The sequence below is a fragment of the Aquarana catesbeiana genome, linkage group LG09 (assembly GCF_042186555.1).
Source record: "Aquarana catesbeiana isolate 2022-GZ linkage group LG09, ASM4218655v1, whole genome shotgun sequence".
NCBI lineage: Eukaryota > Metazoa > Chordata > Amphibia > Anura > Ranidae > Aquarana > Aquarana catesbeiana.
The window spans coordinates 121792992-121820520 of record NC_133332.1 but is presented as its reverse complement, the minus strand read 5'-3'; the positions used below and the strand labels follow the sequence as shown (position 1 = coordinate 121820520).

Sequence of the window (27529 nt, the reverse complement as noted above, 5' to 3'; positions counted from 1 at the left end):
CTATCCTTACTTGTAAGGTTGCCTTTCTTGTCACGATCACTTCTGCAAGGTTAGTTTCTGAATTGGCAACCTTTACCTATAAGAAACTTATTCTTGTGCTGCACAAGAACAAGATTGTTTTTTGTTTGCCCTGGGCCTCTCTTCTTCCCAGGGTGGTGTATTTCCTTCATCTTAACCAGGATACTGTACTGTGATGTCAGCCACCCTTTGTCTGCTGAAAATGGTTTACAGGAGTGCAGAACGAACTGATCCACAGGGGAAGTACAGCCAAACGAGCTTTGACTGTACTTCTCCTTTTAAGGAGATTTTTGTTCATCGTCTGGATGTGGAACGTGCAGTTTAAGTTTATCTAATTCAAAACTATCTAATCTAATTCAAAATGCTAACCACAACATACAAGGCCATCCACAACATCGCCCCCAGCTACATCACCAACCTCATCTGCAGATTTCGCCCAAATCGTCCCCTGCGCTCCTCCCAGGACCTCCTGCTCTCTGACTTACTTGTTACCCCCTCTCATGCTCACATTCAGGACTTCTCCAGAGCCATTTCCATCCTTTGGAACTCCCTGCCCCGGTTTATCCGATCAGCCCCTAACCTGTCCACCTTTAGGAGATCCCTGAAAACTCAGTTATTCGGGGAAGCCTATCCCACACCCACCTAACAACTGTCCCCGAGCCACCCTCCCCCCAAAACCATTCCCCTGCATCTATTACCTTTTGTACCACCACTCCCTCCCTTTAGAATGTAAGTTCTATGAGCAGGGCCCTCCTTTCCCTTCTCTATTGAATTGAATTGTACTGTAACTGTGCTGTCTCCACTCTACATTGTAAAGCACTGCGTAAACTGTTGGCGCTATATAAATTGTGTATAATAATAATACTGATCCATCAGCTATTAGTCCCTTTTGACAGTCTGATTCTCTGATTATTGTTCCCCAAAGGTCCCCGCAGGGGATAGTTTGCTTTTCAATCCACTACCACTAGGAGGATCTGTCAGTTTATCATTCAAGCTTATGACCTCAAGGGCAAAGTTCCCCCTTTTCTGTCAATGCCCACTCCACTGGAACAGTTAGTGCGTCTTTCAACACCAGGCATCTGTTTCCCAGATTTATAAGACTGCTACCTGATCTTCTGTTCACACGTTTGTTAATACTTACCAGGTGGGCATTCAGGCTTCAGTTGACCCTGCCTTCTGCCGGGTCTGTTGAATCTGTTTACCACCTCTGTAAATCTGGTTTTGTGGGTCTGTTGGCCTTTCATTTTCTTGGTTGCCCACTCCTCAACTGTACAGCTTTTGGCTTTACCAATGTTCCTGAATACTTCTCCTGTTTCTCATAATGTATGATTCTAATGTACTCCTTTTTTGGAGTACATTACAAGATAAAGGTCCCCCTTCCCTTCTGTTCATATGATCCACTTGCTGGGAGTGGGAGGGGTTATAGTGGGCTGTCTCTACTGATTTTGTTTGCCAATGTCCAATCTCTTGAAGACAGCACAGCAGCATAATCCAGTGTTCCTTAATAGTTCTCCTGTGTCCCATATTGTACTCCAAAAGGGGGATTTTATAGTAAATCAAAATGTATTATTTATTTATTTATTTTTTGTAAGATGTTATATGCAAAAAGTAAAAATCTATTTTATTATATTTATACTTTCTCAAGTATGTTTTAATTTTTTACTCTGCTTTTTTGTTTCAGGTTCCCGGAAGGATTCTGTTCCACAGGTCTTGCTCCTTGAGGAAGAAAGTCTTATTATTGATGACATGAGGAACAATGGTCAAACTGCACCAGAAGAAAAGTAAGATGTTGTGCAATGCACTGATCAGGTTTACACCATATGCACACAGTCAGAGGTAGATGTGGTCACTTCTGCTTTTTTTTTTTTTCCTTTTCCTCAACAAAAAAGTTTTATTAATTTGTCCATAGTGCATACATGTCATAATATATTGTTCAGGGTACAAAACATGTCATGAAGGTACGTAAATAACAATTAAAAGCTTAATCTATAGTTATGTTTACATGTTCCGTTTGGGTACAAGATAAAGAATTGTTCCATAGTGCGGCCATGCATTTCGTTCATAGTTCCTATAGGATTAGCAATCTCTAACTTAATATCTATCTAATGTGCAATGTTCCGGTTGTACTATGAGCAGGTATCCGATTCTTGTAACCATCTATCCCAGATTTTGATGTATTTCGTGGGGCACCCTCTATTAGTGTATATGAATTTTTTGTATGGTAAGGAATTATTTATTTCCGCCTTCCAGTCCGAAAGCCTTGGGGGTAAGGGTCTCATCCATTTTCTGGCTATCATTTTCCGTGCTAGAAATAGCGTCTTGTGCATAAACGTCTTGGTGTATTTGTCAATAGAGTCAGATAGTATCCCGATAAGGCATGTTTTGGGATTTAGTGTTACTGGAGAGCCAATATTGTCATGTAGGAATGTCGATCACTTCTGCTTTTGATTAGCTATAGACCGCATTGTTAGGTGCTGCGAGAGAGAGGGGTGTCCTTTCTTGCTTTGTGGGCCTTCAGTTGTGTCCTGTTTCTCTAACTGGGTAGAACAACCATGGTAATGTATAATCTACATAAACCCATTTCCTAAAACTGAATACAAAGGAGCTACTAGCATGATATGGTAAGGTGGGGCTTATAACTAGAGGTGCGGCTTATCTCCTGTATTGGGCATTTCAAGTTCTGCCTTGGAATTCTTCTTCTAACCTCAACAATGACACTGTACAAAATCCAGAAATCTATTAAAGTAGAGCCTTTAGCATCTGAAATGCATGCATGGAATCCCACTATTGTCATTAAAATTTGCTACATTTATCATAAATAAATTAAGGTAGTTAAAAGTAAAAAGACCTGTAAAATGATTAGACTTTATCTCATACTAAGTTACCCCATATCAGCCATTTATATTCTATCTTTCATTCTTACATTTTACAGTGAATGTAGAGACCTGATTGTTTTCCCTGAAAAGCAAGAACATTTTTACTTTAAACACTTTCGATTTAAAGGCTCTTTTTTTCCTCTTTCTTAAAATAAACGTTATTAGGCTTTTAATATTTCTAGAGTAACAACAGCACAGAAGTTCCCTCGTTCGCCTTCAGACATATCCCTGTTTACCCGCAGAGGCCCTTGGATCCTAGGTCCAATCTGTACTGGGAAATATGCCCTTGTCAAGAATACACCCTGCCCTCCCTGGAGCAATGCCCTTTCCCCTGCTAGTTAACTGTAAACTCCAAAACTTCATTGACTAGTTAAAGCTCTGCATTTGCCATCTGATTTACAGGGGGGTGGACTTTGTGTCATAAAGAACTTAATCTGAACTTGGGCAGAAATTGAGGCCCCATGGGCTGGGCTTAGGGACCAAGGGGCACAATAGAAACAAGAGACCGATTACAAGACTGACGCAGGTACTTGCAAGCACCACAAGGTGCCTGAACTTTAACAGTATTATTACCTTAGAATGTCAGGTTCTTTAATGAAAGGGGCATGTTCTGGCGGGAAATATTTTAAAAGTAAATCCGTGTAAATCAAAATGTGTGGGGAGAAAATTGTAAAAGGAAAATCAGTTTAGGAACCTGTCTTTCTCTTTTAACAAAAAACATTGGTTTGATATATTAAAATGGAGAGATATAATTTTCAGAGCTGTGATCACTATTATACAATTCCTGTGGTTACATTTCTAAATGTTTTTCAAATACGACTTACTCAATAATTTTACTGTTCTTGCCTAGGAGTCTTGTAGACACAGTTTATGCATTGCGAGATGAGGTCAAGGAACTAAAACAGGTAAGAACATCTACGGAAGGTTTTGCTTTGCAGCTAACTCAATAGCCTTTATATTGTAATCTTGTGTTGGGTAACAAAGATACAGAACAATCATGGAGAAGGCTTAGTGGGCAGCTTTTCTGTTTCTTTTGTTACATAATTGATTATTTTAAACTGGATTGTAATGGTAGATATGGCATTTTAATACCTTCTTTTAATAAATCAATGTATTGCTTCACATTTATATTTAAGGTTCCCTTTGACCAACCTCACCAATAGATTGACAGTTCTGTATCTTTGCTTCCTAAGATGCTATGGTCACCTTCTGTGGTCTTTTATATTGTTCTAGAGTTATATGTTCTATTTCATGCCACAGGAGAACAAAAGAATGAAGCAGAGTTTGGATGAAGAGCAAAAGTCTAGAAAGGAGTTAGAAAAGTTGGTTCGGAAGATTTTAAAGCAAACCAGCGAGACTGCACGTGACGATCATTAGTCTACATTTAATCTTGAAATGTCAAGACAGGTATCACAGACATATGTCATAAAGACCACATGTACAGAACTTTGGACCTTTGGATCACACAGCTGTATCAGAACATTATAACATTTGGGAATGGGGGGGGGGGGGGGGTCGGGCACCCTCAGTATTTTTTGATATGGCAAATATGTCTGTCTCTGATCAGAGGAATTAAAGCACATATTATATATCTGTTTTGATAATAGGAAACAATCCGTACCTCCCTACCTGTTGATTTAATGCAGTCTTTAACTGTACATGGTATACCATGGATATGACTTCACTGGATTACTAAGTACAAATAGACAAACTTTGGGCAATGAGTCATGGGAAGTGTATTCAAATTTCTCCAAAAGCAGAAATTATTTTTGGTTAAGTGTTTAAACAGCAATGTTCATAGCTGGAGGTTTTTAGTTCCATAAAGGCCACAAAAATTGGAATTGCAGACAAAATCATTTTTGTTTTGGAATGAGTGAGGAAAAGATATATGGTTTCTCTGGTTCTAATGCTATCTGTGTGCCCGTTAGGGAGATTTCCCCTACCTTCTGGTTCAGGTGTCCATGCAAGAAGCAAAGGAAAAAATCTCCCCAACTGACAAAGAAAAGTGTATGGTAGATATTATGACCTTTCCGTGGTCTACATTTAATGCTGTGAAAGTTCAAACTAAACATAAGGACAGCAATAAAAACCCAACAAAGTGTTTTACCCTCCCCACTCTATCCAAAGCTGGCAAAAAAAGTTTTGGCTGAAGTTCTATTACAAATACCTTGCTCAAAAATTATCATTTCTCCTTTTGAAGAAACTTGTAGCAATTGATTGCTCTTCCATAAAAACTGTTATGAATGTTTAGATAAACAGGAATAATTGTATCCTTTTTTAATTTCATGGAGTGAGCATCATTCCCAGCATGCCATCATTTCTTTTGGGAATACCACAGGCCATGGGCAAAAAGGCCATATAATACTGTACCATACATGATAATAAAATAGAAAGTTTTTATGGTATTATGGTTCCTTGTTTGCCTAAGCCCTTAAAGGAACTAAAACACAAGCTGACTTGCATCAAAAAAAAAATCTTCAAAGCTATTTTAAGCTGTGAAAAGTATTTTCTACACAGCTGACTTCCTATTCCAGTAATACAAAAAGCACAGCAGTCCGCCTATATCAAGCTTGGTAAAACTCAAATTGCTTTGCCTATATTGCAAATGTGTATACAATGTCAAATATCTGTCTGTCCATCCTATCTGTTGTGTGGATATATTGAAAATTGTACATATAAGTTTGCATATGTTATTTACAATTTCATTTTCTGAGCCACCTTGGGATTTAGGTCAACTCTCCCTTGAAGTGTTGGCTATGGAATTCTAGAGGTCAATTACAATTTTGTAAATGAAGACTCTTCTTAATGGTTACTAGTTTGGGCAGGCGGAGCTTATCTATATACTATTTATATGGCTGATTTGTACTTGTATGCTGCACTCTGATGTATGCAGTTCTAAAGAAACCCAATTTTATTTTAAGTAATAAGTGCAATATTTACTGCTGTCCTATATAACTTTTCATGTGAATGGTACGTTCCAGGAATACCCCTGTGATATGAAAATAGAGGATGGATGAGTTTTGCTTCTCAGACGTAAACCTAGTTCCTTGCAATGTTCTGGCATTTCACATTTGCAGCCTTTGATTGATAGGCTGGACCTACAACAAAGTGACCTTTTAAGTACAGCAGACAGTTTTTAATAGAGCTCAGCAAATGTAAGATTCAGGTACATTTTTAATGTAAAGGTTTTCATTGTCTTATGGAGCCCCTATTCTTTTAGCTTTGTGCAATGTGTTACAGAAAGTCCAATCTGGTCTGCTGCAGCCACATGCAAACAATCTTAGCAGTAGAGCTGCACAATTAATCGTTAAAAAATTGTGATCTCAATTCAACCCCCCCTGACAATCTCTATTGCAGAGTTTGCTGATTCTTTCATATAACAAGTGGAGAGACTTATCTTCTCATTCAGCTGTCAAAAGAAAAAATCTGGGCAGTCTGCCAAGTTTTTAATATGAAACATTGTAACTAATGCTTCCTTCTTAGATCAAAGGGATAAACTTCTGTGTGTAAAGAAAAAATCAGGGCAGTCTGACAAGTTTTTAACAACCTGTAAATGCAGGAAGTGTAACCATTTAAAGTTTAAATCCTTTTCTGGCACTTGTTTCTTAAGTTAAAATCAATATTTTTTGCTAGAAAATTACTTGGAACCCCCAAACATTATATATATTTTAGCAGAGACCCTAGGGGATAAAATGGCAATTGCTGCAATATTTTATGTCACACTGTATTTGCCCAGCGATCTTTCAAACGCAATTTTTTGGGAAAAAATACACTTCAATGAATAGAAAAAGGGTAAAGTTAGCACAATTATCTTTGTTTTAATGTGAAAGATGATGTTACGCCATGAGAATCGTGATCTATCTTCTAAGCAAAAAATTGTGATTCTCATTTTAGCCAGAATCGTGCAGCTCTACTTTGCAGATGTTTTTACTTTCCCTGTCAATTCAGCACTTAGCAGAAAAGCATGTGCTGCTGTCTACCAGATCAAAATATAAGTATACATTGCCTTTTGTTTACTATGTAATAATTCCGTATGTGCTCTTGTTTGTAGCAAGTTATGATAGTTGTTTAGTATTGTAAGGTCTGCAGCTATTTTACAACCACAGAGATCATGACTAGATGTCCAAGGGCCCAAAGTAATTCTTAGCCAGAAACAATGGGAGGTAGGTCATCTTGAATGCATCTCCAAACACCTGTGTTTTCCTGTGCAGTCAACATCTATATAATGGAAGTGTTGATAGTGTATGCCTTCTGTTTTTTCCTCTTATATACATAGATAGAACCACCCACTGTCAATCAGTACACTATATGTACTATTAGTGGGGATTCTGCACTGGACAACAATAAAGGAGTAAAAGACTGAGGCCGGGTTCACACCTATGCGAATTGGATGCAGGTTTTCCACATCCAGTTCGCATAGCAGGAGAATGTGACTGGCTCCCTATGGAGCTGGTTCACATATCTCAGTTGCGGCTGCGGAGCTCACTGCACAGAGACGCTGTGTGTCTTTGGCTTCATTTCAGGGCCGAATTCAGGCATAGATTCGGTCTTTTGTCTCTAAAACGGAGATCCGCAGCCCGAGCCGGTTCCAGTGTGAACTGAGCCTGAAACTTAAGCTTGGGCGGAAGCAGTTACATTTCAGAAAAAAAATCAGTATTCTAGGCATCTCTCTAGTTTATACAGATTTCATAACTTATTATTTTTTAAAACTACTTGCCTTAAATGTATTGCAAAATAAATGGAATATAGGTTTGTGCTTTCCTACGATACATTGAATGTTTAATTACATAGCTGTAAATATACCATTTGTTTCTGTACAAAAAGAAAAAAAAGTGATTTAACACAGTGGTATTGTCTGCTTAGAATTTTGCCTCTAACAACAGATTCTTCCTGATTTGGCTATTTACCGGAACACTGAGAATTTAAGTCTTTTCTCATGGCTCCTCAGCGCTCTTCTGTTTTTATGGATACCTTCAATATACCAGGGGCAAACTGCTTATCGGTACGGGATTGCCTTTTAAGCACTGTTTCAGTCTGTCCGTGGTATATGCACTAGGCTGAGTAGCTAGTTCTGCCAGTATAAAATCAACACAATGCTTAGGGCTTGCACAGTTTACCGTGGTATCACCCAACTAATATCTAAATCTGTTTTGTTGTTCTGAGGGAAGTAAGTGAATGTGAGACGGATTGTTGGTGGTATGGTTAAAGGCATACCTTTTAGCACCTTCAGGTGGGAGGGAGCAGATGCAGTATAGAGTTAAAAGAAATAAAAGCATGGCTTAAACATTTCAGGCCCTATCACACTTAGGCTTATGCAGCAACGCACACTTATGATGCACGTTCCTGCACATTTTAGATAGCTATGCAATAAATATTTTATGTGCATTGAAAATGCAGATTTACATGCAGTTTTGTTCATGTGTTTTACAAAGCGAGGGGAAAAAGAATAAAGATGTTCATTGTACAAACATTCAAAAATGCACAATGCTTGTGTTTTGGTGTTTTACCAGTGATTTTAATGGGCCTGCTTAAATGGCATTAATGTTTTTAAAATTATACAGAGCTGCATCACATAGACGTGAACTAACCACATAGTAATACATATTATTTATGCAATAAATGCTTTTTTTTATAGTAATGTTCATGCAGGAAAACAGGCAAACATGGCCTTCTGTAATTCGTAGCCTTAGTTCTGCACAGTCAGTATTGAAACGTTGCACATAGTGTGAATAGCTAATTCTCTAAACACAAGCATACTAGAACGTTTGAAAATGTGGAAAAATGCAAGAGTTTCAGGAAAAGTGCTTTCTTTGGGTTATCGGCATTCAAAAAGATCATATCTGATTTTTTTTTTTTTTACTGCTTTGAAAACTATACACATTTATGCAAACATGGGTCATTTCCACTGATGTGTTGCCGTCATTTCTGTTACTGTGCAAAACTCAGGTCAATAGACTTCCTAGATTAGCTTTCTGTAATTACTATTTTGCCATGAATATTTGTTTGACAGACTGCTTTAGCTTACTGTCATTCCCTCTGAGTCCAATTTGGCTGTGGGAAGGGGCATAATTTGTGTCAGACAGAAGACACCAATTGGTTGCCTCTGCCTGAGCATCTCAACAGTGCCTCAGCTTCACAAAGTACACATCCCCTTACCAAGGATAGATGCAGAAAGAACGGAGAACCAGGAGTCTGCATCAGGAGGTAAGTCGAGGATTCCATGAATCTCCCGTCTTCAGGGAGAAGGAAACTCAAAAAATCTATGAATATTGCTCACATAACAATAGCGTCCACATTTCTGCTTAAATGGCTTTATACAACTATGACTAAATTCCATTTAGGCTGTAGCAAACTTTTCTGCATAAAAGATTGTGATAGGGTATTCCAACCTGCTTGTCATTGAAAGGTATGTGATTACTTAAGGAATGGAGATATATTATGCAAATACTTAGACAGTGGACACTCCTTTTGGACAGGATATGAATAATGTAGGCCAGGCTTAGCCTAAAAGTCAGGACAAGTCTCTAGGAGCAAATAAAACATGATTATGACTAATAAAGGCAATAGCAGGCATGTGTTTAAATGTTTGATTTATTCTGAGACAGGTGATGGAGTACATCTTGTATTGTTATCTTGGAGAGGACCATCTTGTCCAACAACCGCAAGACCACAAAAATTGTTGCAAGCGAGTTGATTATTGGCATGTATCCTCCTAAAGCTGAAAAATGTATTTTAGCTAGAAAACTTTTTAAGTCTTCAGGTTTAATTTTCCTGGATTGGCATCCTGTTGTTGCTGTTTAATATATGCATATATTCAACATGCAATGAAAAACTGTGATGCAGCTCTTTTTATTACATTTAATTATGAAGTATATGTATAATCAAAATCTATATCACATGTAACTAAACTCAGTACTTCGGTATTTTGTTTTGTGTTTATTGTATGGTAATATTAATATTTCTTTTTTTGAGGGGTAAGGTCAGGGAACTATTGAACTGTTCATTATTTTCCAGACTGTCACCTGATGATTCGATCAAAATCCACTGTTCATTTATTATGTTTCAAAATAAACTGTGTTTGAGTTAAAATGTAGTCATAAAGTAGCCCAGTTTTCAGAATCTAAGAAGGTGAACTTTAGACATTGGATAATGTCAACCCCTTTTACACTTGCAATAACATTTTGCACAATTACCTTTTTAGGTGGTTTTAAAGCAGTCATATGACCATTTACTGTGTACTTTAACATTTGCAGGGCCAGGGTGCTGAAAACCAGCAGCCATTTGTTAGTTCCTCTGATGTTACTATCTTATCCAAGATTGTGGAGGATAATACTGTTGCCATGGCAACATATCCTGGGAATATAAAACAAAGGAAAAAAGGAAGGGCGAGAAAGTGCCAATGTCTAAGTGTACCATGGCTGATAGCACATGGGCAAAAATAAAGTATTTTACTCAAATGGACATGGCATATATAAAGATAATTTGCAGGGGATACAGCAAGGAGCACTCTCACCAAAGAATATGGATTGGAGAAAAGAAGCACAGAAAAAAATAAAGCACACCACTCTGTGTAGCATTTATTAAATCGTCATGTATAAGAGTCAATAATGCACTCACATACAGTATAATCAAATGGAAGACTGCAGTAATTAAAAAGTACCGTCAGGTGGCAAACTCCTTTAGACCCAATAGGCAGTACTACTCGGATGTAAAGTACTGGCGAGAGCACCTTTAGTGGCCAGATGACTTGGGTAAACGATGCAGACACAGGAGGCAACCACTGTGGACTACAAGCAGGTGACCAGTGGCCATGTGGCTGGCCAGGATGATGTCACATGCAAAAGGGGACGTGGTAACATGTTTTGGGGCAGGTTCCCCATTCTCAAGCCTCTCAATGGACATTGCTGCCAGTTGCTTCCTTGTGAAGTGTCTCCTGAGCTGGCCGAGAATGGTTGGATTGAGCAACCATCTCATGTCTGTCCTATGATAACCTTGATTCTTCGGGGAAATAGATTAGAAACCTAGTTGCTATTGTTCCCTCACAGATAAATATTGGCATTGCACAGCTCCTTCTTTCTGGCTGCTTTCCTTGTGCTTGCCAGTTTTGGCAGGGGGGCTGCTGCTTTCTTTTCCTGAGGGCAATTAAATTGCCTGCACATCTGATCATCCTAAGTGTATAGGTAGCCCTTAAGCTAGAGAGAAGCACTCCTATGCACACATACCTACACTAATGCCCCGTACACACAATCGGAAATTCCGCCAGCAAAAGTCCGATGTGAGCTTTTTGTCGGAAATTCCGACCATGTGTATGCTCCATCGGAATATTTGGTGGCGGAATTCCCGCCAGCAAAAGATTGAGAGCAGGTTCTCTATTTTTCGGTCGGAAAAAGTTCCGATCGTCTGTACCAATTCCGACGTGCAAAATTCCTACGCATGCTCGGAAACAATTCGACGGATGCTCGGAAGCATTGAACTTCATTTTCTCGTCAAAGTGTTGTACATCACTGTGTTCTTGACGGTCGAAAGTTCAGAGAACTTGTGTGACCGTGTGTATGCAAGCCAAGCTTGAGCGGAATTCCGTCGGAAAAACCATCCAAGATTTTTCAGACGGAAATTCCGCTCGTTTGTATGGGGCATTACTCCTATCTGAAAAGTGTGGTGTAATTTCAATCTTCTCCAAGAAGCTATGCCTTGAGAGGTAACTGCTACAAGCGAACAACTTAAGACTAAACTCCAGGCAAACTAAATACACAGATGAAATGCATATGTAGGGGCTGTTTACCCTACCAAAAGATTTGTATTTCTCTCCATCCAGTCCCAAAATTTGCACAGCTCTGCCCCGTACACAGCCTTTTCTATTAGAGGAGGGGACCTTATATTTCTCTGCTGCCATTTTACTTTCATTGACAGGTGCCCTCATCACCCTGTGACTTGACAGTGAAAGGAGCAGATCACTAATGAGCTCATCTCTGTCTCTCCCCCAATTAAAATGCTGATTGCACTGGAGCACACACAAATGGCTCCTTTTGCTGCTATTCCCTCCCCTTGTCTGAGCTCTGCTGTACAGACTGTACTGTAGACTGCAGGATGCTGATCCCAAGTCAAATTAAAGCAGTTACACTGCTTGCATGTAAAAAAAAATACTTTTAATGATTAATAAAAGACTACAGAGCTATATTTTGTCTTTTATCTCTGCCTAGAATTCAGCTTAAACAGTATGAATGAGAGATTTTTTTTTTCCAGTGTCAGCAACAATGGTAATAAGTAATGTAGTCCTTTTAGCTGTTCTACCTTTTTCATTTTGATAAAGTTCTAGGGAACCCATCAATTTTTGCCTTTTCTGTACTGGTTTTTCATAATTAGAAAATGTAACTATTTGGTGAGGGTCTGAGCACAATGGCTTGTGCTGTTGGTCTTCTTCTAACTGGGAGTCCAGGAAGGGTTGCCAGTTTCAATCTACATGTTTCATCCATTATTGAAAACAAAATTATAGCTCCCCACTTTTTTCTCCAAGTGGGAATCACATCACTGAAAGCAAATCAAAAGGTTTACCTGTCATCTTTTATGGAAGTATTATGCAGAAATTATTCTTATGATTTATTAATTATGTTTTTTTTATCAACTGTTGCTGCTTTTTTCAGGCAATGTAATAAAAGTGCATTTGGAAGTACAAAATTGTTGCTGCAGGTAGCTCTATTAAAGTTAAAAAGAAAGTAAAAGTAAACAGATATTAAAAACAAAATAAAAAGGACAAATGTGCCAGCTAATTCTATGTATGATTTTAAATAATTTAAGCCTAGGTTATTTTTTTAGGCATAACTGTCTTTACATTATGTATGAAGACTACAGTGGAACTGTGGTCCTTAAAGATTGTGTTAGAAAGTCACCTAGTGGCTTTCCCACATAAACAATTATGCAAGCATTAGAATCCAAAGATAATGTTATAAAGAGGAAAGTAAGCCATGGGGGTAATGGGGATATTTTATGTTTTGCTGTAGTGCTATTAACATACAATGTACAAAGTATATGTTTCTGTTGTGCTAAAAAAAAAAAAAACAACTTACTGGCAGTTTTACCTTATATAATGTGTTGCTCTTTGCGTGTTGTTTTCTGTTACTTTTTTATTGCTACTTGACCTTTTCAATAAATATTTTTTTTTTAAATTGTCTTGTGCATGAAATCTTTTGCTTACTGTTGATGATTTTTTTTTTAATTCTTCATAATTGAATAAATAAGAGAAGCACTCATAGTTACATAGTAGGTGAGGTTGAAAAAAGACACAAGTCCATCAAGTCCAACCTATGTGTGTGATTATGTGTCAGTATTACATTGTATATCTCTGTATGTTGCGGTCTTTCAGGTGCTTATCTAATAGTTTCTTGAAACTATCAATGCCCCCCGCTGAGACCACCGCCTGTGGAAGGGAATTCCACATCCTTGCCGCTCTTACAGTAAAGAACCCTCTACATAGTTTAAGGTTAAACTTCTTTTCTTATTTTAATGAGTGGCCACGAGTCTTGTTAAACTCCTGTCTGCGAAAAAGTTTTATCCCTATTGTGGGGTCACCAGTACGGTATTTGTATATTGAAATCATATTCCCTCTCAAGCGTTTCTTCTCCAGAAAGAATAAGTTCAGTGCTCGCAACCTTTCCTCATAACTAATATCCTCCAGACCGTTTATTAGCTTGGTTGCCCTTCTTTGTACTCGCTCCATTTCCAGTACATCCTTCCTGAGGACTGGTGCCCAGAACTGGACAGCATACTTTAGGTGCAGCCGGACCAGAGTCTTGTAGAACGGGAGAATTATTGTTTTATCTCAAGTTGATCCCCTTTTTAATGTATGCCAATATTCTGTTTTTCTTTGTTAGCAGCAGCTTGGCATTGCATGCCATTGCTGAGCCTATCATCTACTAGGACCCCCAGGTCTTTTTTCATCCTAGATTCCCCCAGAGGTTCTCTATTTTTGCCACCCAAATGCATTATTTTACATTTTTCTACATTGAACCTCATTTGCCATGTAGTTGCCCACCCCATTCATTTGTTCAGATCTTTTTGCAGGGTTTCCACATCCTGCGGAGAAGTTATTGCCCTGCTTAGCTTAGTATCGTCCGCAAATACAGAGCATTGAACTGTTTACCCCATCCTCCAGGTTGTTTATGAACAAATTAAATAGGATTGGTCCCAGCACAGAACCCTAGGGGACCCCACTACCCACCCCTGACCATTCCGAGTACTCCCCATTTATCACCACCCTCTGAACTCGCCCTTATAGCCAGATTTCAATCCATGTACTCACCCTATGGTCCATGCCAACGGACCTTATTTTGTACAGTAAACATTTATGGGGAAGGCATTGACAGGGAGGAGGCACACTGTACATGGGACCCTGATATTCACAGGACATATTGAACCAGGGACTTTTGGATATTATCTACCCGCTATGCAGCCCACATTTAAAGCTCTAGCGACAGTCTGTCCCTAGTACTCTTCATGAACACTCACTGTTTATCGGTGGAACCCTACCGCTACCAAGCATATTTTCTGCTATACAGACATTGGAAACCTATTGCATTTCAAGCCTTCCATCACCCTGGTCTGGCGTCCATCTAATACTTTCTTTGTTTGAATCGCCTCTTGTGTTCTTTGAACATGGAATCATTCCAATGGAATTAAAACATATGTAAATATATTCAACTCTCAACCTTTATCAAAATACTGGAAACGCGTCGGGTATCGGGGTACACTACCCTTCGGAGAGCACATATGCTGATCTGTATTTTTGTATTGGTGTTTTGTTTTTTGTTTGTATTTATGCAATGTGTAGACAGCACATGTCTTTTTATCCCAGATTATACATTATTAAAAGATTTTTTTTTTATCCCAGAGTTGGTGATCTGTTAAAGTCCCATTCGGGGGATATTTTTCTTTGTTTATGGGGAACTGTGTCAAATGCTTTTGCACTCAAAGATGAAAGTACTGTTCTTGCATAAAAATCCAAAAATTGTGTTTAATGACAAATAGCAAGCGATTACTACTTCAATAAATAAAGTTATACAAAATCTAAAATAATAATGTAAAAACAAGTTGGAATATTTTAGCTTATATATAAACGTGTGTCTGTGTGTTATAGTGTCACACAATCCTACATGCAGAGCATGTAGACAAACAAAAAATGTACCACTTTAATGTTCCTATCACTGATACCAGCCAACATGACATGTAATGAACTGGTACAGATCAATCAAATAAAGCAGTTTGTCAGGCTACAATATGCTACAGAAAAATGGCAACCGCTCGCACACAGGACGCCAACTCACTGTGACCAAAATTAAACCTGGTAATGTAAGATGGCTTCAGCTCTGCTGTCCACCCGCAGAAGAGGTCCCTCAGATACATTTTGTCTCCTAGTGGGATTAACCATTGAGGCGGGCTTTGCCTCAATGATTGAGGCTGGGTTCACACTATTACAAATTGGATGCGGGTTTCCTCGCATCCAGCTCGCATAAGAGGAGAGTCAGACCGGCTCTCAATGGAAACCGTTCACACATCTCCGGGGCGAACACAGTGCACAGCAGAAGAGTCCTGTGCATCTTTAGCTCCATTTCAGGTCTGAATTCAGGCAAAAATTTTGACCCTTTTTTGGACCCGAAACGGTGAACGGGGACAGCTGGACCCTCTGTTCTGTCCCGCGCCGCACATAGTGTGAACCCAGCCTAAGCCAACTAGGGGGCGAAATGCATATGAGGGACCTCTCCTGTGGGTGGGGCGCAGAGCTGAAGCCATCTTACATTACCTAGTTTAATTGTGGTATAGTGAGTCGGCGTCCTGTGTGTGATTTGGTTCCTTTTTGTCTGTACCCTACAAAGAGCAGTTTTATGTAATATGAATAGTAGAAGTGAGGGAGAGGGAATGGATGTTGCACCATTCTACATAGAATGTAACTACGAGTTTGATACATTCTTAAATAAATCATTTTATTTAGATAATTTAACTTTATAACATTCAGCAGGAATTGCTTCATCGAACATGGCAAAATGCATGCGGATGGAGCCCATGACATCATTATGTACACCCGGAAGTGGAGGCAATACTTTTTACACCAAGCTGTCAATCTGAAATCTCCTTATGGAAGCAGCATAATTTTTATGTGCTTTGTACTGTGGTGCACCAGATAACTGTGCACTGTCCCAGGTGGGGGTATATTCAATATTTTAAATAAAGAGTGTTTTTTTCAGCAGTAAGCATGATGATGGTTTTATTTCTTTGAGTCTTCTGGAGTCTTCTACTGGAAAGAGGTAGATTGTCACAGCTGCTTTGAGGACCTTGAGAAGAATAAGGCACAGTTCGGAGGCCTGGAAGATGCAGAAAACCCCTTAAAGGGGAAGGCACAGATAGACCTGTTTTTCAATAGTGGGCATGCTTTACATCCAGCATTCAGTGAAGGTAGTTGTGTAGCTAACCAAGCCATCATCGTCCTTTGATGTATTCCAGGTGAAGAGTTGCTTGAAGTAATCAGCAGCTGAATTCACAGTTACTTCTGCCATTGCCTCACCAACTGCCACAGAATAGTTGAATTAATTGCATCTATGATTGAGGAAGAGAGCAACTGGAACATAGAGGGAGGTGACAACTAATACAGAGAAGCAGTTGGCACAGATGCTCCTTCAGTTGCAGCCAACTACAAAGTTAGCTCCAGTAATGGGGATGAGGTGGAGATGATGAGATCTCCGACGGTACTTGTGTGTCAGATATAGCAGAGGAAGAAAATTAGGAAGAGGCACAACATCTGAAAAGGCAGGATCTCATCCAGGGGCAGCTTGCAGAGGAGTAGAGAGAGAGCAGGCATCCTATTCCACTAGATGGTAGCACTGCTTACAGGCTTGCCCACAGTTCGTGCAAGACGCTGTAGTGAATTGGTGGATGGCGCCACCATATAATCATCAAAAATAGGGATAATCACCAGCACATCTTGGTATAGTGATAATCTTGTCCTTGTCCAAAAGTAACAGGGATCACAGGCTGATGTTCCAGGACCTCACAAGATCCCTTTTTTAAGGCAGAGTGACAATTTTTAACCCGTCTCTAAAAATTACTGTAATTTTATTGTTATGACTGTATTAATATCTTTCCTATTAAAAAAGATTCAGTACAGTACATTAGTACTATTATAATATAGTGCCTTATATGTGTATTTCTCCTTGCTTCTAAAATTTTCTTGGATTAAAAACAATGTAATTCCATCCATCAAGTTTTTTTCAATGTTTATATAATGTTTTGTGAACAAAATGTTCATTTCATATTTAATTTCTGCCTAATAAATGCCTCCTCCCTGCCTTCCTGAGATTCTGTGCCTCAGATGTGTACAATGATTATACAGTTTCTATAGAAAAATAGTTTTGCTTAAAAGAGAAGTATGGGCTCTTTTGGCCCATATTTCTCCTGTAGGGCACAGGACTGCACTGCGTTCTGCACTCCTGTGACCTGTATTAAGTCAACAATGGGCTAAAGTCCACTGTCAGCTGACATCACTCAACTGGTTCAGACTCTGGAAAGATCCTGATTGTAATGTTGGAATCCACCTAGATGCCTTACTGACAGCTGGCTCAGCCTCTCAGCTCACCACTGGGAGCCTGAGCAAGCCGCTCCTGTCCCCACCTCATCTCGGTGCTCCAGTGAGCTCTGGAAGGGTAGAGCAGAGAGCCCAGTGACTGAAGACTGAGAACCGAGCGATCCCCAGCAGCGGGGGTCAGATGGTGCATCCACCTAAGTGAGTGTGTAGGTTTGTTTCTTTCAAACCCCATACTTTTATTTTAATGTTTCTGGGTGAAATATGCCTATTCTCTTCTTCCAAAACCCCATCACATCCTAAAGAATGTGATTCACTTCAATGAATTCAATTTAGTCTATGAATTGCTTTTGCAAACAATACAGTATTTTTTTTGTGGCTGAAATATGCCAAATTGTCTCACATAGAAAAGGATAAGTATATATTAAGCAAATCCATACAAATTATGGTGTCTTAAAAATACACTTATTTCATGTTGCATGCCAAAATGGCACTAATCCCTGTTTTCAAGATTACCTCCTAATAAAATGGATGAGATTCTTTTTAGCTAATCCATATGATTTCCATAGTGCCTTTATAGAAAATTTGTTCATATTTCTGGCTGAAAACAAACAACTGTCTCCAAAAAGGATAAGATTCTGTAAACATGTGCAATTTGTAAAACTGTGTCTGAAAAATACAGTTTTAGGTAGCATTTCTGTCTGAAATAGCCTTAATCTCTCTGTGTCAGAATTATTCTCCAATTAACCTCCCTGACAGTATTCCCGAGTGTGGCTCGGGGTGGATTTTCAGCACCAAAAGCGGTAACCCCGAGCCACATTTGGGATTGCATCGCAGGATCCAGGTACAGCAAACTTACCTTGTCCCCAGGATCCTGCGATGTTCTCTCCGCTCCGTTCCCTGCGAGCGTTGCAACACACGGGGACGGAGAACGGCGCCAAATTCAAAAAGTAAAAAACACAATACATATACAGTACACTGTAATCTGCAGATTACATTACTGTATCGATTTATTTAACATCCCTAGTGGTTTGTCCAGTGCCCTGCATGCAGTTTTATATTATAAATACTATTATTTCTGCCTGGAAACTGGAGATTGTCCATAGCAACCAAAACCGTCCCTTTACATCAAAAGTGGTTTTAGACCAGCTAGAAAACAGCGATAATAAATTAGAATCACTTGCAGAATTGAGTGATAGTGATTTGTGGGGAAATCCGTCATCAAACACTGAAAGCCATGACAGCGACAATTCTGCAACTGAGCAAATTTCAGTGTTTTTGATTTGATTACAGTATTGAATATTTTTTATTATTATTATAATATTATTATTTGTTATAATTATTTATAGTTATTTATTATATTATAATTTATGATTTCGTGTTTTAAAATTCATCATATCCGGGATGTCTACTAGACTCTTGTTTGGACAGATTTAAGTGAGTTATTCCTAAGAATTACAGGCCTACAATAATAAAACGCCAAATTTCCATGCAAAATAATTGTAACACCTTCAGCACCTAAAATCTAAAATAATCATACCACCAGGGTTTTTAAAAAGGAAGCAAATATGTGCAATATTTATATTATGTCTATGAAAAAATGATGTTCAATTGTATATTGCTGAAATCTGCCTGCTCTGTCCTTCAGAAATAGTGGTTTATCCAAAAAGGCTTAAATTACCATATTTATCAGCGTATAACACACACCCCAATTTAAGAGGGAAGTTTCAGGAAAAATAACTTTTAAAAAAAAATAAACCACTTTGAAGCAAAATAATAGTCAGTGAGAATCAATGCAGCCTGATTAGTGCCCATCTGCAGCCTCAAAGCAGCCTAATCTGTGCCCATTTGCAGCTTCGGTGCAGCTTGTTCTGTCCCCATCTGCAGCCTGTTCTGTGCCCATCTCCCCCATCAATGCAGCTCACATCTCATATGAAATCACCAAGCTGTCATCTGTTTCCTCAGCTCTCAGTCGGCAGTGACACACACAGTCCCGCCTCCGCCATCGGCATTGGACAAGCTCCTGTGATAGACAGAACACTGGTCCAATGCCGGTGGCAGAGGCGGGACTGTGTGTCTGAGTGAGAGCTGAGTGGAGAGGAGATGGCGGCTCAGTGATTTCCAGGAGCACTCATTCCCCACCTTCCCCTCTGAGGTACGCTGTAGGCATATAACATGCACCCGCAATTTTCCCCCTATTTTCAGGGGAAAAAAGTACGTATTATACACCGATTAATATGGTATGCACTTGAAATCACTTATATTTTTCTGTTTTAAATTTCAAATAAAAATAAAATACATTTATTTTCCAAATGTAATCTGTCTGCTCTCCATTGCAACACTATTGGCCTGTTCAAAAGAGTAAAACGCTATGCTGCAAATTTTTATATTGTTTCTGCTATAATGCTAATTTGATAACATATAACACCTTGACTGATTCTTGTAAATAAAAAAAGACCTTATTTCTAGGTGCAATGCATTTCTTCTCTCCCACAGAAAAAGCAGACTGGCTAAAATTGATTACCAGCTGACCAGTGAATCTGTAAAATTTTTCTTTATTCAGTCTGTGAAAAAGCTAACCAATTTATTACTTGCAAATGCAATCTGCTTACTCTCTCCCTCAGAAATTGCAACTTATTCCAAAGAAAGCTTGAAAAGTGTGGTGTGGGGCAGTTTTGTTTAATGTTTTACAGTATTTTCAGTTAAACACACAAAGAACATCTTCAGTCTATCAAACTAGACACTATTTTTTAATTGTACATGCAATCTGCTTGCTTAGTCCTTAAAGAGGTTCTTCAGTCAGTTAAAAAAAAATTAAGTTAGCAGCTACCAATACTGTCCTCACTGGGGGGAGCAGTTCTTTGCCAGTTTTCGGGTCCCCAGTGTTGCCATCTTGGATGTGGCAAGCCGGCTCTGGCTCCCTGCAGCTTCACAGCTGGCGTTTCACTGCGCATGTACAAGTCATGCTACGTTTTATGAATGGACCCGCATGATAAAACAAGTGGTCAAAATTCAGCGGCCAGCAGAAAGTTTGTGATCCCAAAACTTTTACAAAATGTTAATCCAATAAGTGCAGTGCTATATGACTTTAAACATACAAGTATCAGCCATGTAATCAAAGGTTAGAACTCCACCACTGAGGACTTAAAACACGGAATACACAATGCTTAATCTTAATGAGTGTCCAAAATCACTTGTGGAAATATCCCAATACTCCAAAGGATTTTGTACCTGACTTCTTAGTAGACTCCAATCATTTGTCAAAAAGATAAACAGGGACCAAACTTCATGTAGTAAGATAATTAAAATACTGTATTAAAAGGTAAGTAATGCACTCACATTAAAATATTAAGGTACCATCATGTCAGATGTAGATGCAGCACAATACAATCAAAATCTCAGTCTTCTGGTTGGCAGGCGTGTGCGTGATGATGTCATGCCCGGGTTCACTTACTTTTTTCTCCAGCACACACTGTATGCTTCTCCAAACATCTATTTGACGCCTCAGTGTGTGCAGTCAAGAAGACCATTCACTTAGGTATCAGCTTTTTAAGGCTGTTTCACACTGAAAGCATGGGCCGTTAGCGGTAAAGCACTGATTGTTTTAGCGGCGCTTTACCACTGTTTAAGCAGCGCTTTTCGGCTCCTAGTGGGGCGCTTTTAACCCCAAAAAAGGGGTTAAAAACTCCTGCGCTTTTCAGGCACTTCGAAAGCGCTGCCCATTCATTGCTATGGACAGAAGGGGGGTTTTCGGAGCGCTGTATATAGCGCTCCCAACCTGCACCAAAGATGCTGCTTGCAGGACATTTCCGAACGTCCCGCAAGCGTACTGCCAATTGTGAAAGCACCAGTTGTAATGAATGGTAGGCAGTTTTCAAGCGCTCTACAGGTGCTATCTCTAGCGTTAAAACACCTGAAAACTGCCTCAGTGTGAAAGGGGTCTAAACCTTTCATTACATGGCTGATACTTGTATGTTTAAAGTCATATAGCACTGCACTTTTTAGATTAACAAAAAGTCTTGATAGTTGTAGTGCTAAACTATTTTTTCCCTCCTCTAACAAAACCCTATCCAATAAAGGTTTCAAAGGTATGCCGCAAATTGTGTATTTTTTTATTATTTGAAACAATTGAAACACTATTTTTTCCCATATGCAATATACCTGCTCGGTTCCTAAGAAACGGAGGCCTGTCCAAAAATGTTAGCTGTGGTGCTAAATTGTAAAAATTTCCATTTTTAGTCTCTGAATCAAGACTCTGAATTAGTCTCTGAATCAAGACAAGACTTAGAATCTGGTGCAGTTATGCATGGTAGCCAATCAGCTTCTAACTTCAGCTTGTTCAATTATTTTTGGTAATAAAATCTGGAAGCTGATTGGTTTCGATGCCGAGCTGCACCAGACTTTGCACTCTCAAGTTTTAGTAAATAACCCCCTTCCTATCTGTATAGTGATGTAGACTTCCTTTGGTCTAAGCATCAACTCCTGTGTCCTGTACTATACGATAAAGATAATAGAATTTTGATACTTGTAAATGCCATACAGTATATTGGAGTACATTGCAGTTTTTTTTGTATTTTCAATGTTGCCCTCTGAAGCATAATTCTACTTTATAGCCAAATTGGGATAACAATAATTTTATATTTGTTGCATGTCCCCATTCGCAGCTTTCCTTTTTTAAATGTTCTATTATGGACCCTCCAGCAAGGAAAAATACAAAGTATTTTTTTGTGAGGGGGCTGGGCAGCTGTGTTTGCCATAATTAACCCTGTTTATACTGTGCAGGCAGATATTCATTATCAGTTGTAACTAGTTTTGAACTGTCAAACAAAGAGTTAAAAATGTAGAAACCACCTTCCTGCATTGTATGTAAATGAGAACAGACTTTTGGAGAGACTCAAAAAATCTTGTAGTTAGCCAAGACACCTTATCCTGCTAAACATCTAAAAGTTAGCCTCCCTGGCGGTATGATTATTTCAGATTTTTTTGTCTCAAAGCGGTACAATCGTTTTGCATAGAAATTTGGCGTTTCATATTGTAGGCCTGTAATTCTTAGCAATAACACACTTCTGTCCACCAAGAGTCTAGTAGATATCCTGGGTATGATGAAGTTTGAAACACAAAATCATAAATTCTAATATGATAAATAAATATAAATAATTATAACAAATAATATAATAATAAAATAAGTTTCCCCACAATTCACTATCGCTCATTTCTGCAAGTGTTCTAATTTACTATTGCTGTTTTCTAGCTGGTTTAAAACCAATTTTGTTGTAAAGGGACACTTTTTGGTTGCTATGGACAATCTCCAATTTCCAGGCAGAAAGAACAGTATTTATAATACAAAACTGCATGCAGGACATTGGACAAAGCACTGGGGAGAAAAGGAATGTGAAATAATTTCATACAGTACTGTAATCTGTAAGATTACAGTGTACTGTATGTGTTATGAATCTTTACTTTTTTGAATTTGCCGCCAGGCTCCGCCCCGTGCGTTGCAACGCTCGCAGGGAACAGAGTCTGGCACAAAGAGGCTTCGGGCAGAGTACGGAGCCCGCAGACACAGCAGAAGGACATTGCAAGATCCTGGGGACAAGGTAAGTAACCTGCACCAGGATCCTGAGATGTAATCCCGAGTGTGGCTTGGGGTTACCGCTAATGGTGCTGAAATTTAACCCCGAGCCACACTCGGGAAAACCGCCAGGGAGGCTACGCAAAGTTAAAAAAAAAAAGAAAGATTTTTAGGCATACTGTGTTAATGGGAGCACATAACAAACCTATAGTGGGATCAAATTCAACTGCAAAAGTGGAAATACACTGAAAAGAAACCCCCCCCCCCTGCTGAACAATAAATTATTTTTTTCATCGGTCAGTACATGTCTCCCAGGTTGCTGCCCAACTCCCCCGATGCCCTTTGACAATCCCTTGCCTATTATCCCAGAAAATGACCATTACTGGTTTCTGTGATTCGGCTCTCATTGAATTCAATAGGGTTTAGATTCAGGACCGGCAGTAACCTTTGCCGAACCTGTATCTAACCAAACCTGGATTTGTTCAGCTCATCTCTAACAGTTATGGGATAATTTCATTTCTATATTTTCTATAGGTAGAATGGAATTTTTTCAAGCATTTTTATTAACACATAGCTACCAATGTGAGCATATTAGAATGCTGGAGACTCAGAACAGTCTAATGGTTGCCATACACGGTAGGATTTTTATATACAATCAAATATTTGACAGATTTCTAGCTGATCGGAATTACAATCAAAAAGATTACACTTACACGTACACTTGATAGTCATGTTGAATTCTCTACTTTCCTAAAATCTTAATTTCCATCCAGACAGGTTAGAATAATTAGTGATTAAAATAATTTGTAGAGCCAATCTCCAAACCTCTGAAGAATCCTTCAATCAGGTCTTTGTGTATGTCCACCATTAGTATCTATTTATAAAGACATTCAAAACTGAAACAAAGTCACACTTTGTCCAAAATAGAAAAATGGTAAAGAGGTTTGTGAAAGTAGTGGAAACATGCTGAAATTGCAGAGAGATATTGCATTTTTGGAAACCCTGCCACATTTTACAAAATTGGTAACATTATTTTTTTTTTTCTATAAATTCTTTATTTTTAATTTTGCAAAGATAAATTAGACAGTTAACCACTTGAGTAAATCAGAACAATCCAGAGAGACATGAAGTGCTCATCAGTCCATCTGTACCAGGAATGTGCATTATCTAAGAACCACAAGTAAGAAGAAAAGTACACCTGAAATTCAGTGAGGCAGTGTGTATCAGACTAGAGACATTACCTTTATCCCTCAGCTGTATGACTGCGAGCAATGAAACAATTGAATAATTTGGGAACACAAGTTAACATCTTTTCAAACATTGAAGGAGTATGTGAAGAACGTCCTGCTATTAAAACTTGAAACCCGGCATCCAACTCTGAATAGTTATCACAGAGGTCCGAACATGAAGAGTGATGCAAAAATGGTAACATTTTATCAAGAACATGTCTTTGATTTACCAGTTTTATTGTTTGTTCTTTTTATGCTCTCTCCCCCCTTTTTTAGGATAGTGGGTAGAACCATGTAAATTGTAATCTGCATAGCTCCACACACTACAAATGAGGAATAAGCAGTTCATTCGTTTTTTGTTACGATGGCGTCCGCATTACCACAAATCAAACTTAACATCTCTTGAAATGTGAAATTCCATGAAACAGAAAAATAGCAAAAACGTGTAAATTCTAAAACATTTGCAGAGCTGTTGTTGAACATTGTTGAACACATATCCTAATGGCAGTGTTGATTGCCACTTTAACTGCTTGCCGACCGCCCCACGTATATATACTGCGGGGCGGCAGCTCCTACTGGCGAAATCACGTACCTGTGTGTTCTCTTTACTTTCTGGTTTGCGGCACACCACCAACGACCAGCTCCCGCTGTGATTGGACCTGCTGATCATTCCCGACAGAGGCAAAATGGCGGTCTGCCTATGTAAACAAGGCAGATTACCGTTCTGTGACAAGGGAAGACAGAGATCCTGTGTTTCTGCCAACAGGAACACGGATCTCTGTTTTCCCACACTGCAAGCACCTCCCAAACAGTTAGAAAGCACTCCCTAGGTACACATTTAACCCATTGATCGCCCCTGATGTTAACCCCTTCCCTGCCTGTCATTAGTACAGTGACAGTGCATATTTTTTAGCATTGTCACTGGTCCCCAAAAAGTGTCACTTCATATCTGATTTGTCCGCCACAATGTTGCAGTCCCGCTATAAGTTGCTGATCGCCGCCATTACTAGTAAAAAAATTTTAAATTCCATAAAAATATCCCATAGTTTGTAGACACTAAAATTTTTGTGCAAACCAATCAATATACGCTTATTGGGATTTTTTTTTTCACCAAAAACATATAGAAGAATACATCTTAGCCTAAACTGATGAAGAAATGTGATTTTTTTTTTTTTTTTACATTTTTTTATTGGATATGTTTTATAACAGAAAGTAAATTTTTTTTTTTTTTTTTTTTTTCAAAATTGACGGTCTTTTTTGTTTATAGTGCAAAAGATAAAAATGACAGAGGTGATCAAATACCACCAAAAGAATGCTCTATTTGTGGGAAAAAACAGACATCAATTTTTTTGGGGTACAGCGTCGCACGACAGCGCAACTGTCAGTTAAACTAACGCAGTGCCGTATTGCAAAAAAAGGCCTAGTCATGAGGGGGGTAAACCTTCCGAAGCTGAAGTGGTTAAACATGCTGCTAGCAGGCTTCAGAATTTCTTGAAGTTGTTGAAAGCCTGTTGAAGCCTGCTAACAGCTTACTTAAAGCCGCAATCAACACTCCCATTAGGTTCTGTGTTCAGCATTTACAAACTAGAGTTGAACTGTACTTTTAGGCTCCATGCACACTATTTTAAAAAACCGCTTGTAGCAACAGCTTTTGAGCATTTTTTTTCTGCTTCTAAAAGCAAATAGTGTTGTCCTATGTGTCCATGCACACTACTTTTAGTATAGAAATGTTTTTTAAGCTTCAGCTTCTAGGAGCAGAAAAAAAACCCTCTTTTTTTTTTTTTTTTGGAGCAATTTGCCAGCAGAAAATAAAACGCGAAACTGTTGCTAAAACGCTGCTAAAAGCTGGCACAGAAACACTATTATGAGCGTATTTCATCCAGCGTTTTTCTGGCATTTGTTTAGCTTATAGTGTACATGGAGCCTAAAAGCTTGCTGAAAGCTCTTTAACCCCCCTATCGGTATTCCTGAGTCTGGCTCAGGGTGGATTTTCAATACTAAAAGCGGTAACCCCGAGCCAGACTCGGGATCGCATCGCAGGATCCTTGTATTTAGTTGACTACCTTGTCCCCTGGATCCTGCGATGTCTCCCCGCTGTGATCTGCGAGCCGCTGTGTCTCGCTCAATTCACAGGGCCGAGCTCCATTCCCTGCGAGCGTTGCGACACACGGGGACGGAGTTCGGCGCCAAATTCAAAAGGTAAAACACACAGTATACATACAGTATACTGTAATCTTACAGATTACAGTACTGTATCAAATAATTACACATCCCCTTTGTCCCTAGTGGTCTGTCCAGTGTCCTGCATGCAGTTTTATATTATACTGTTCTTTCTTCCTGGAAACTGGAGATTGTCCATAGCAACCAAAACTGTCCCTTTACTTCAAAAGTGGTTTTAGACCAGCTAGAAAACAGCGATAATAAATAAGAATCACTTGTAGAATTGAGTGATAGTGATTTGTGGATGGATCCGTCATCAAACACTGAAAAGTAATGACAGCGACAATTCTGCAACTGAGCAAATTTAAGTGTTTTTGATTTGATTACATTATTGAATAATTTTTATTATTATATTATTATTTGGTATAATTATTTATAGTTATTTATTATATTATAATTTATGATTTCATTTTTCAAACTTTATCATACCCGGGATGTCTACTAGACTCTGATTTGGTCAGATTTAAGTGAATTATTCCTAAGAACTACAGGCCTACAATATAAAATGCCAAATTTCCAAGCAAAATAATTGTTCCGCTTTCAGCACCTAAAATCTGAAGTAATCATACCGCCAGGGAGGTTAAATGCTTTGTCAATGAATTCTGTTCACACTAGTCTTATACAAGGTGAAGCCAATGTAAAACAGGCCTACATAGTTAGTATGCCCTCTTAGTTATCTCTTTTTTGTCAACCCCTTGTTTCTGTGTAATCATCGGGGATAGTAACTAAAGCTGGAGCACTCAGAATCTGGTGCAGGTGTGCATGGTATCTAAGATCATCTTGTTCATTAGGCTTTGACAATAGGGGTGATTTCCTACATACTGTGTTGACAGGCCTTTTTCCTGCATTGTAAAATGCCACAAAAGGACACACACACAAAAAAAACATTTGTTTCTTATGTTTCCCATTCACACTGCAATGTAGCCTAGTTTGTGAAAAACAAAACATGTGATGCTATGAATCACTCTCCACACTGCTGCCTCCTGCAGCCAGCATCGGAGAGCTTCTGGAGCTGTGGATCGCTTCAACAGGTCTCCGACGTAACGTG

General features: G+C 38.9%; 1 protein-coding gene across 2 annotated transcripts in view; it reads left to right on the top strand.

The window, feature by feature from the left end:
- The window catches only part of ARHGEF6 (Rac/Cdc42 guanine nucleotide exchange factor 6), a 219371-nt gene extending 206314 nt beyond the window's left edge, over positions 1 to 13057 (top strand). For both annotated transcript variants that reach the window (XM_073599229.1, XM_073599228.1), the window contains 3 exons: positions 1700 to 1799; positions 3745 to 3799; positions 4155 to 13057. In XM_073599229.1, the coding sequence (XP_073455330.1) occupies positions 1700 to 1799; positions 3745 to 3799; positions 4155 to 4271 (272 nt within the window). In that variant the 3' untranslated portion in view covers positions 4272 to 13057. The remainder of the gene's footprint in view (positions 1 to 1699; positions 1800 to 3744; positions 3800 to 4154) is intronic.
- Positions 13058 to 27529: the final 14472 nt, after the last annotated feature.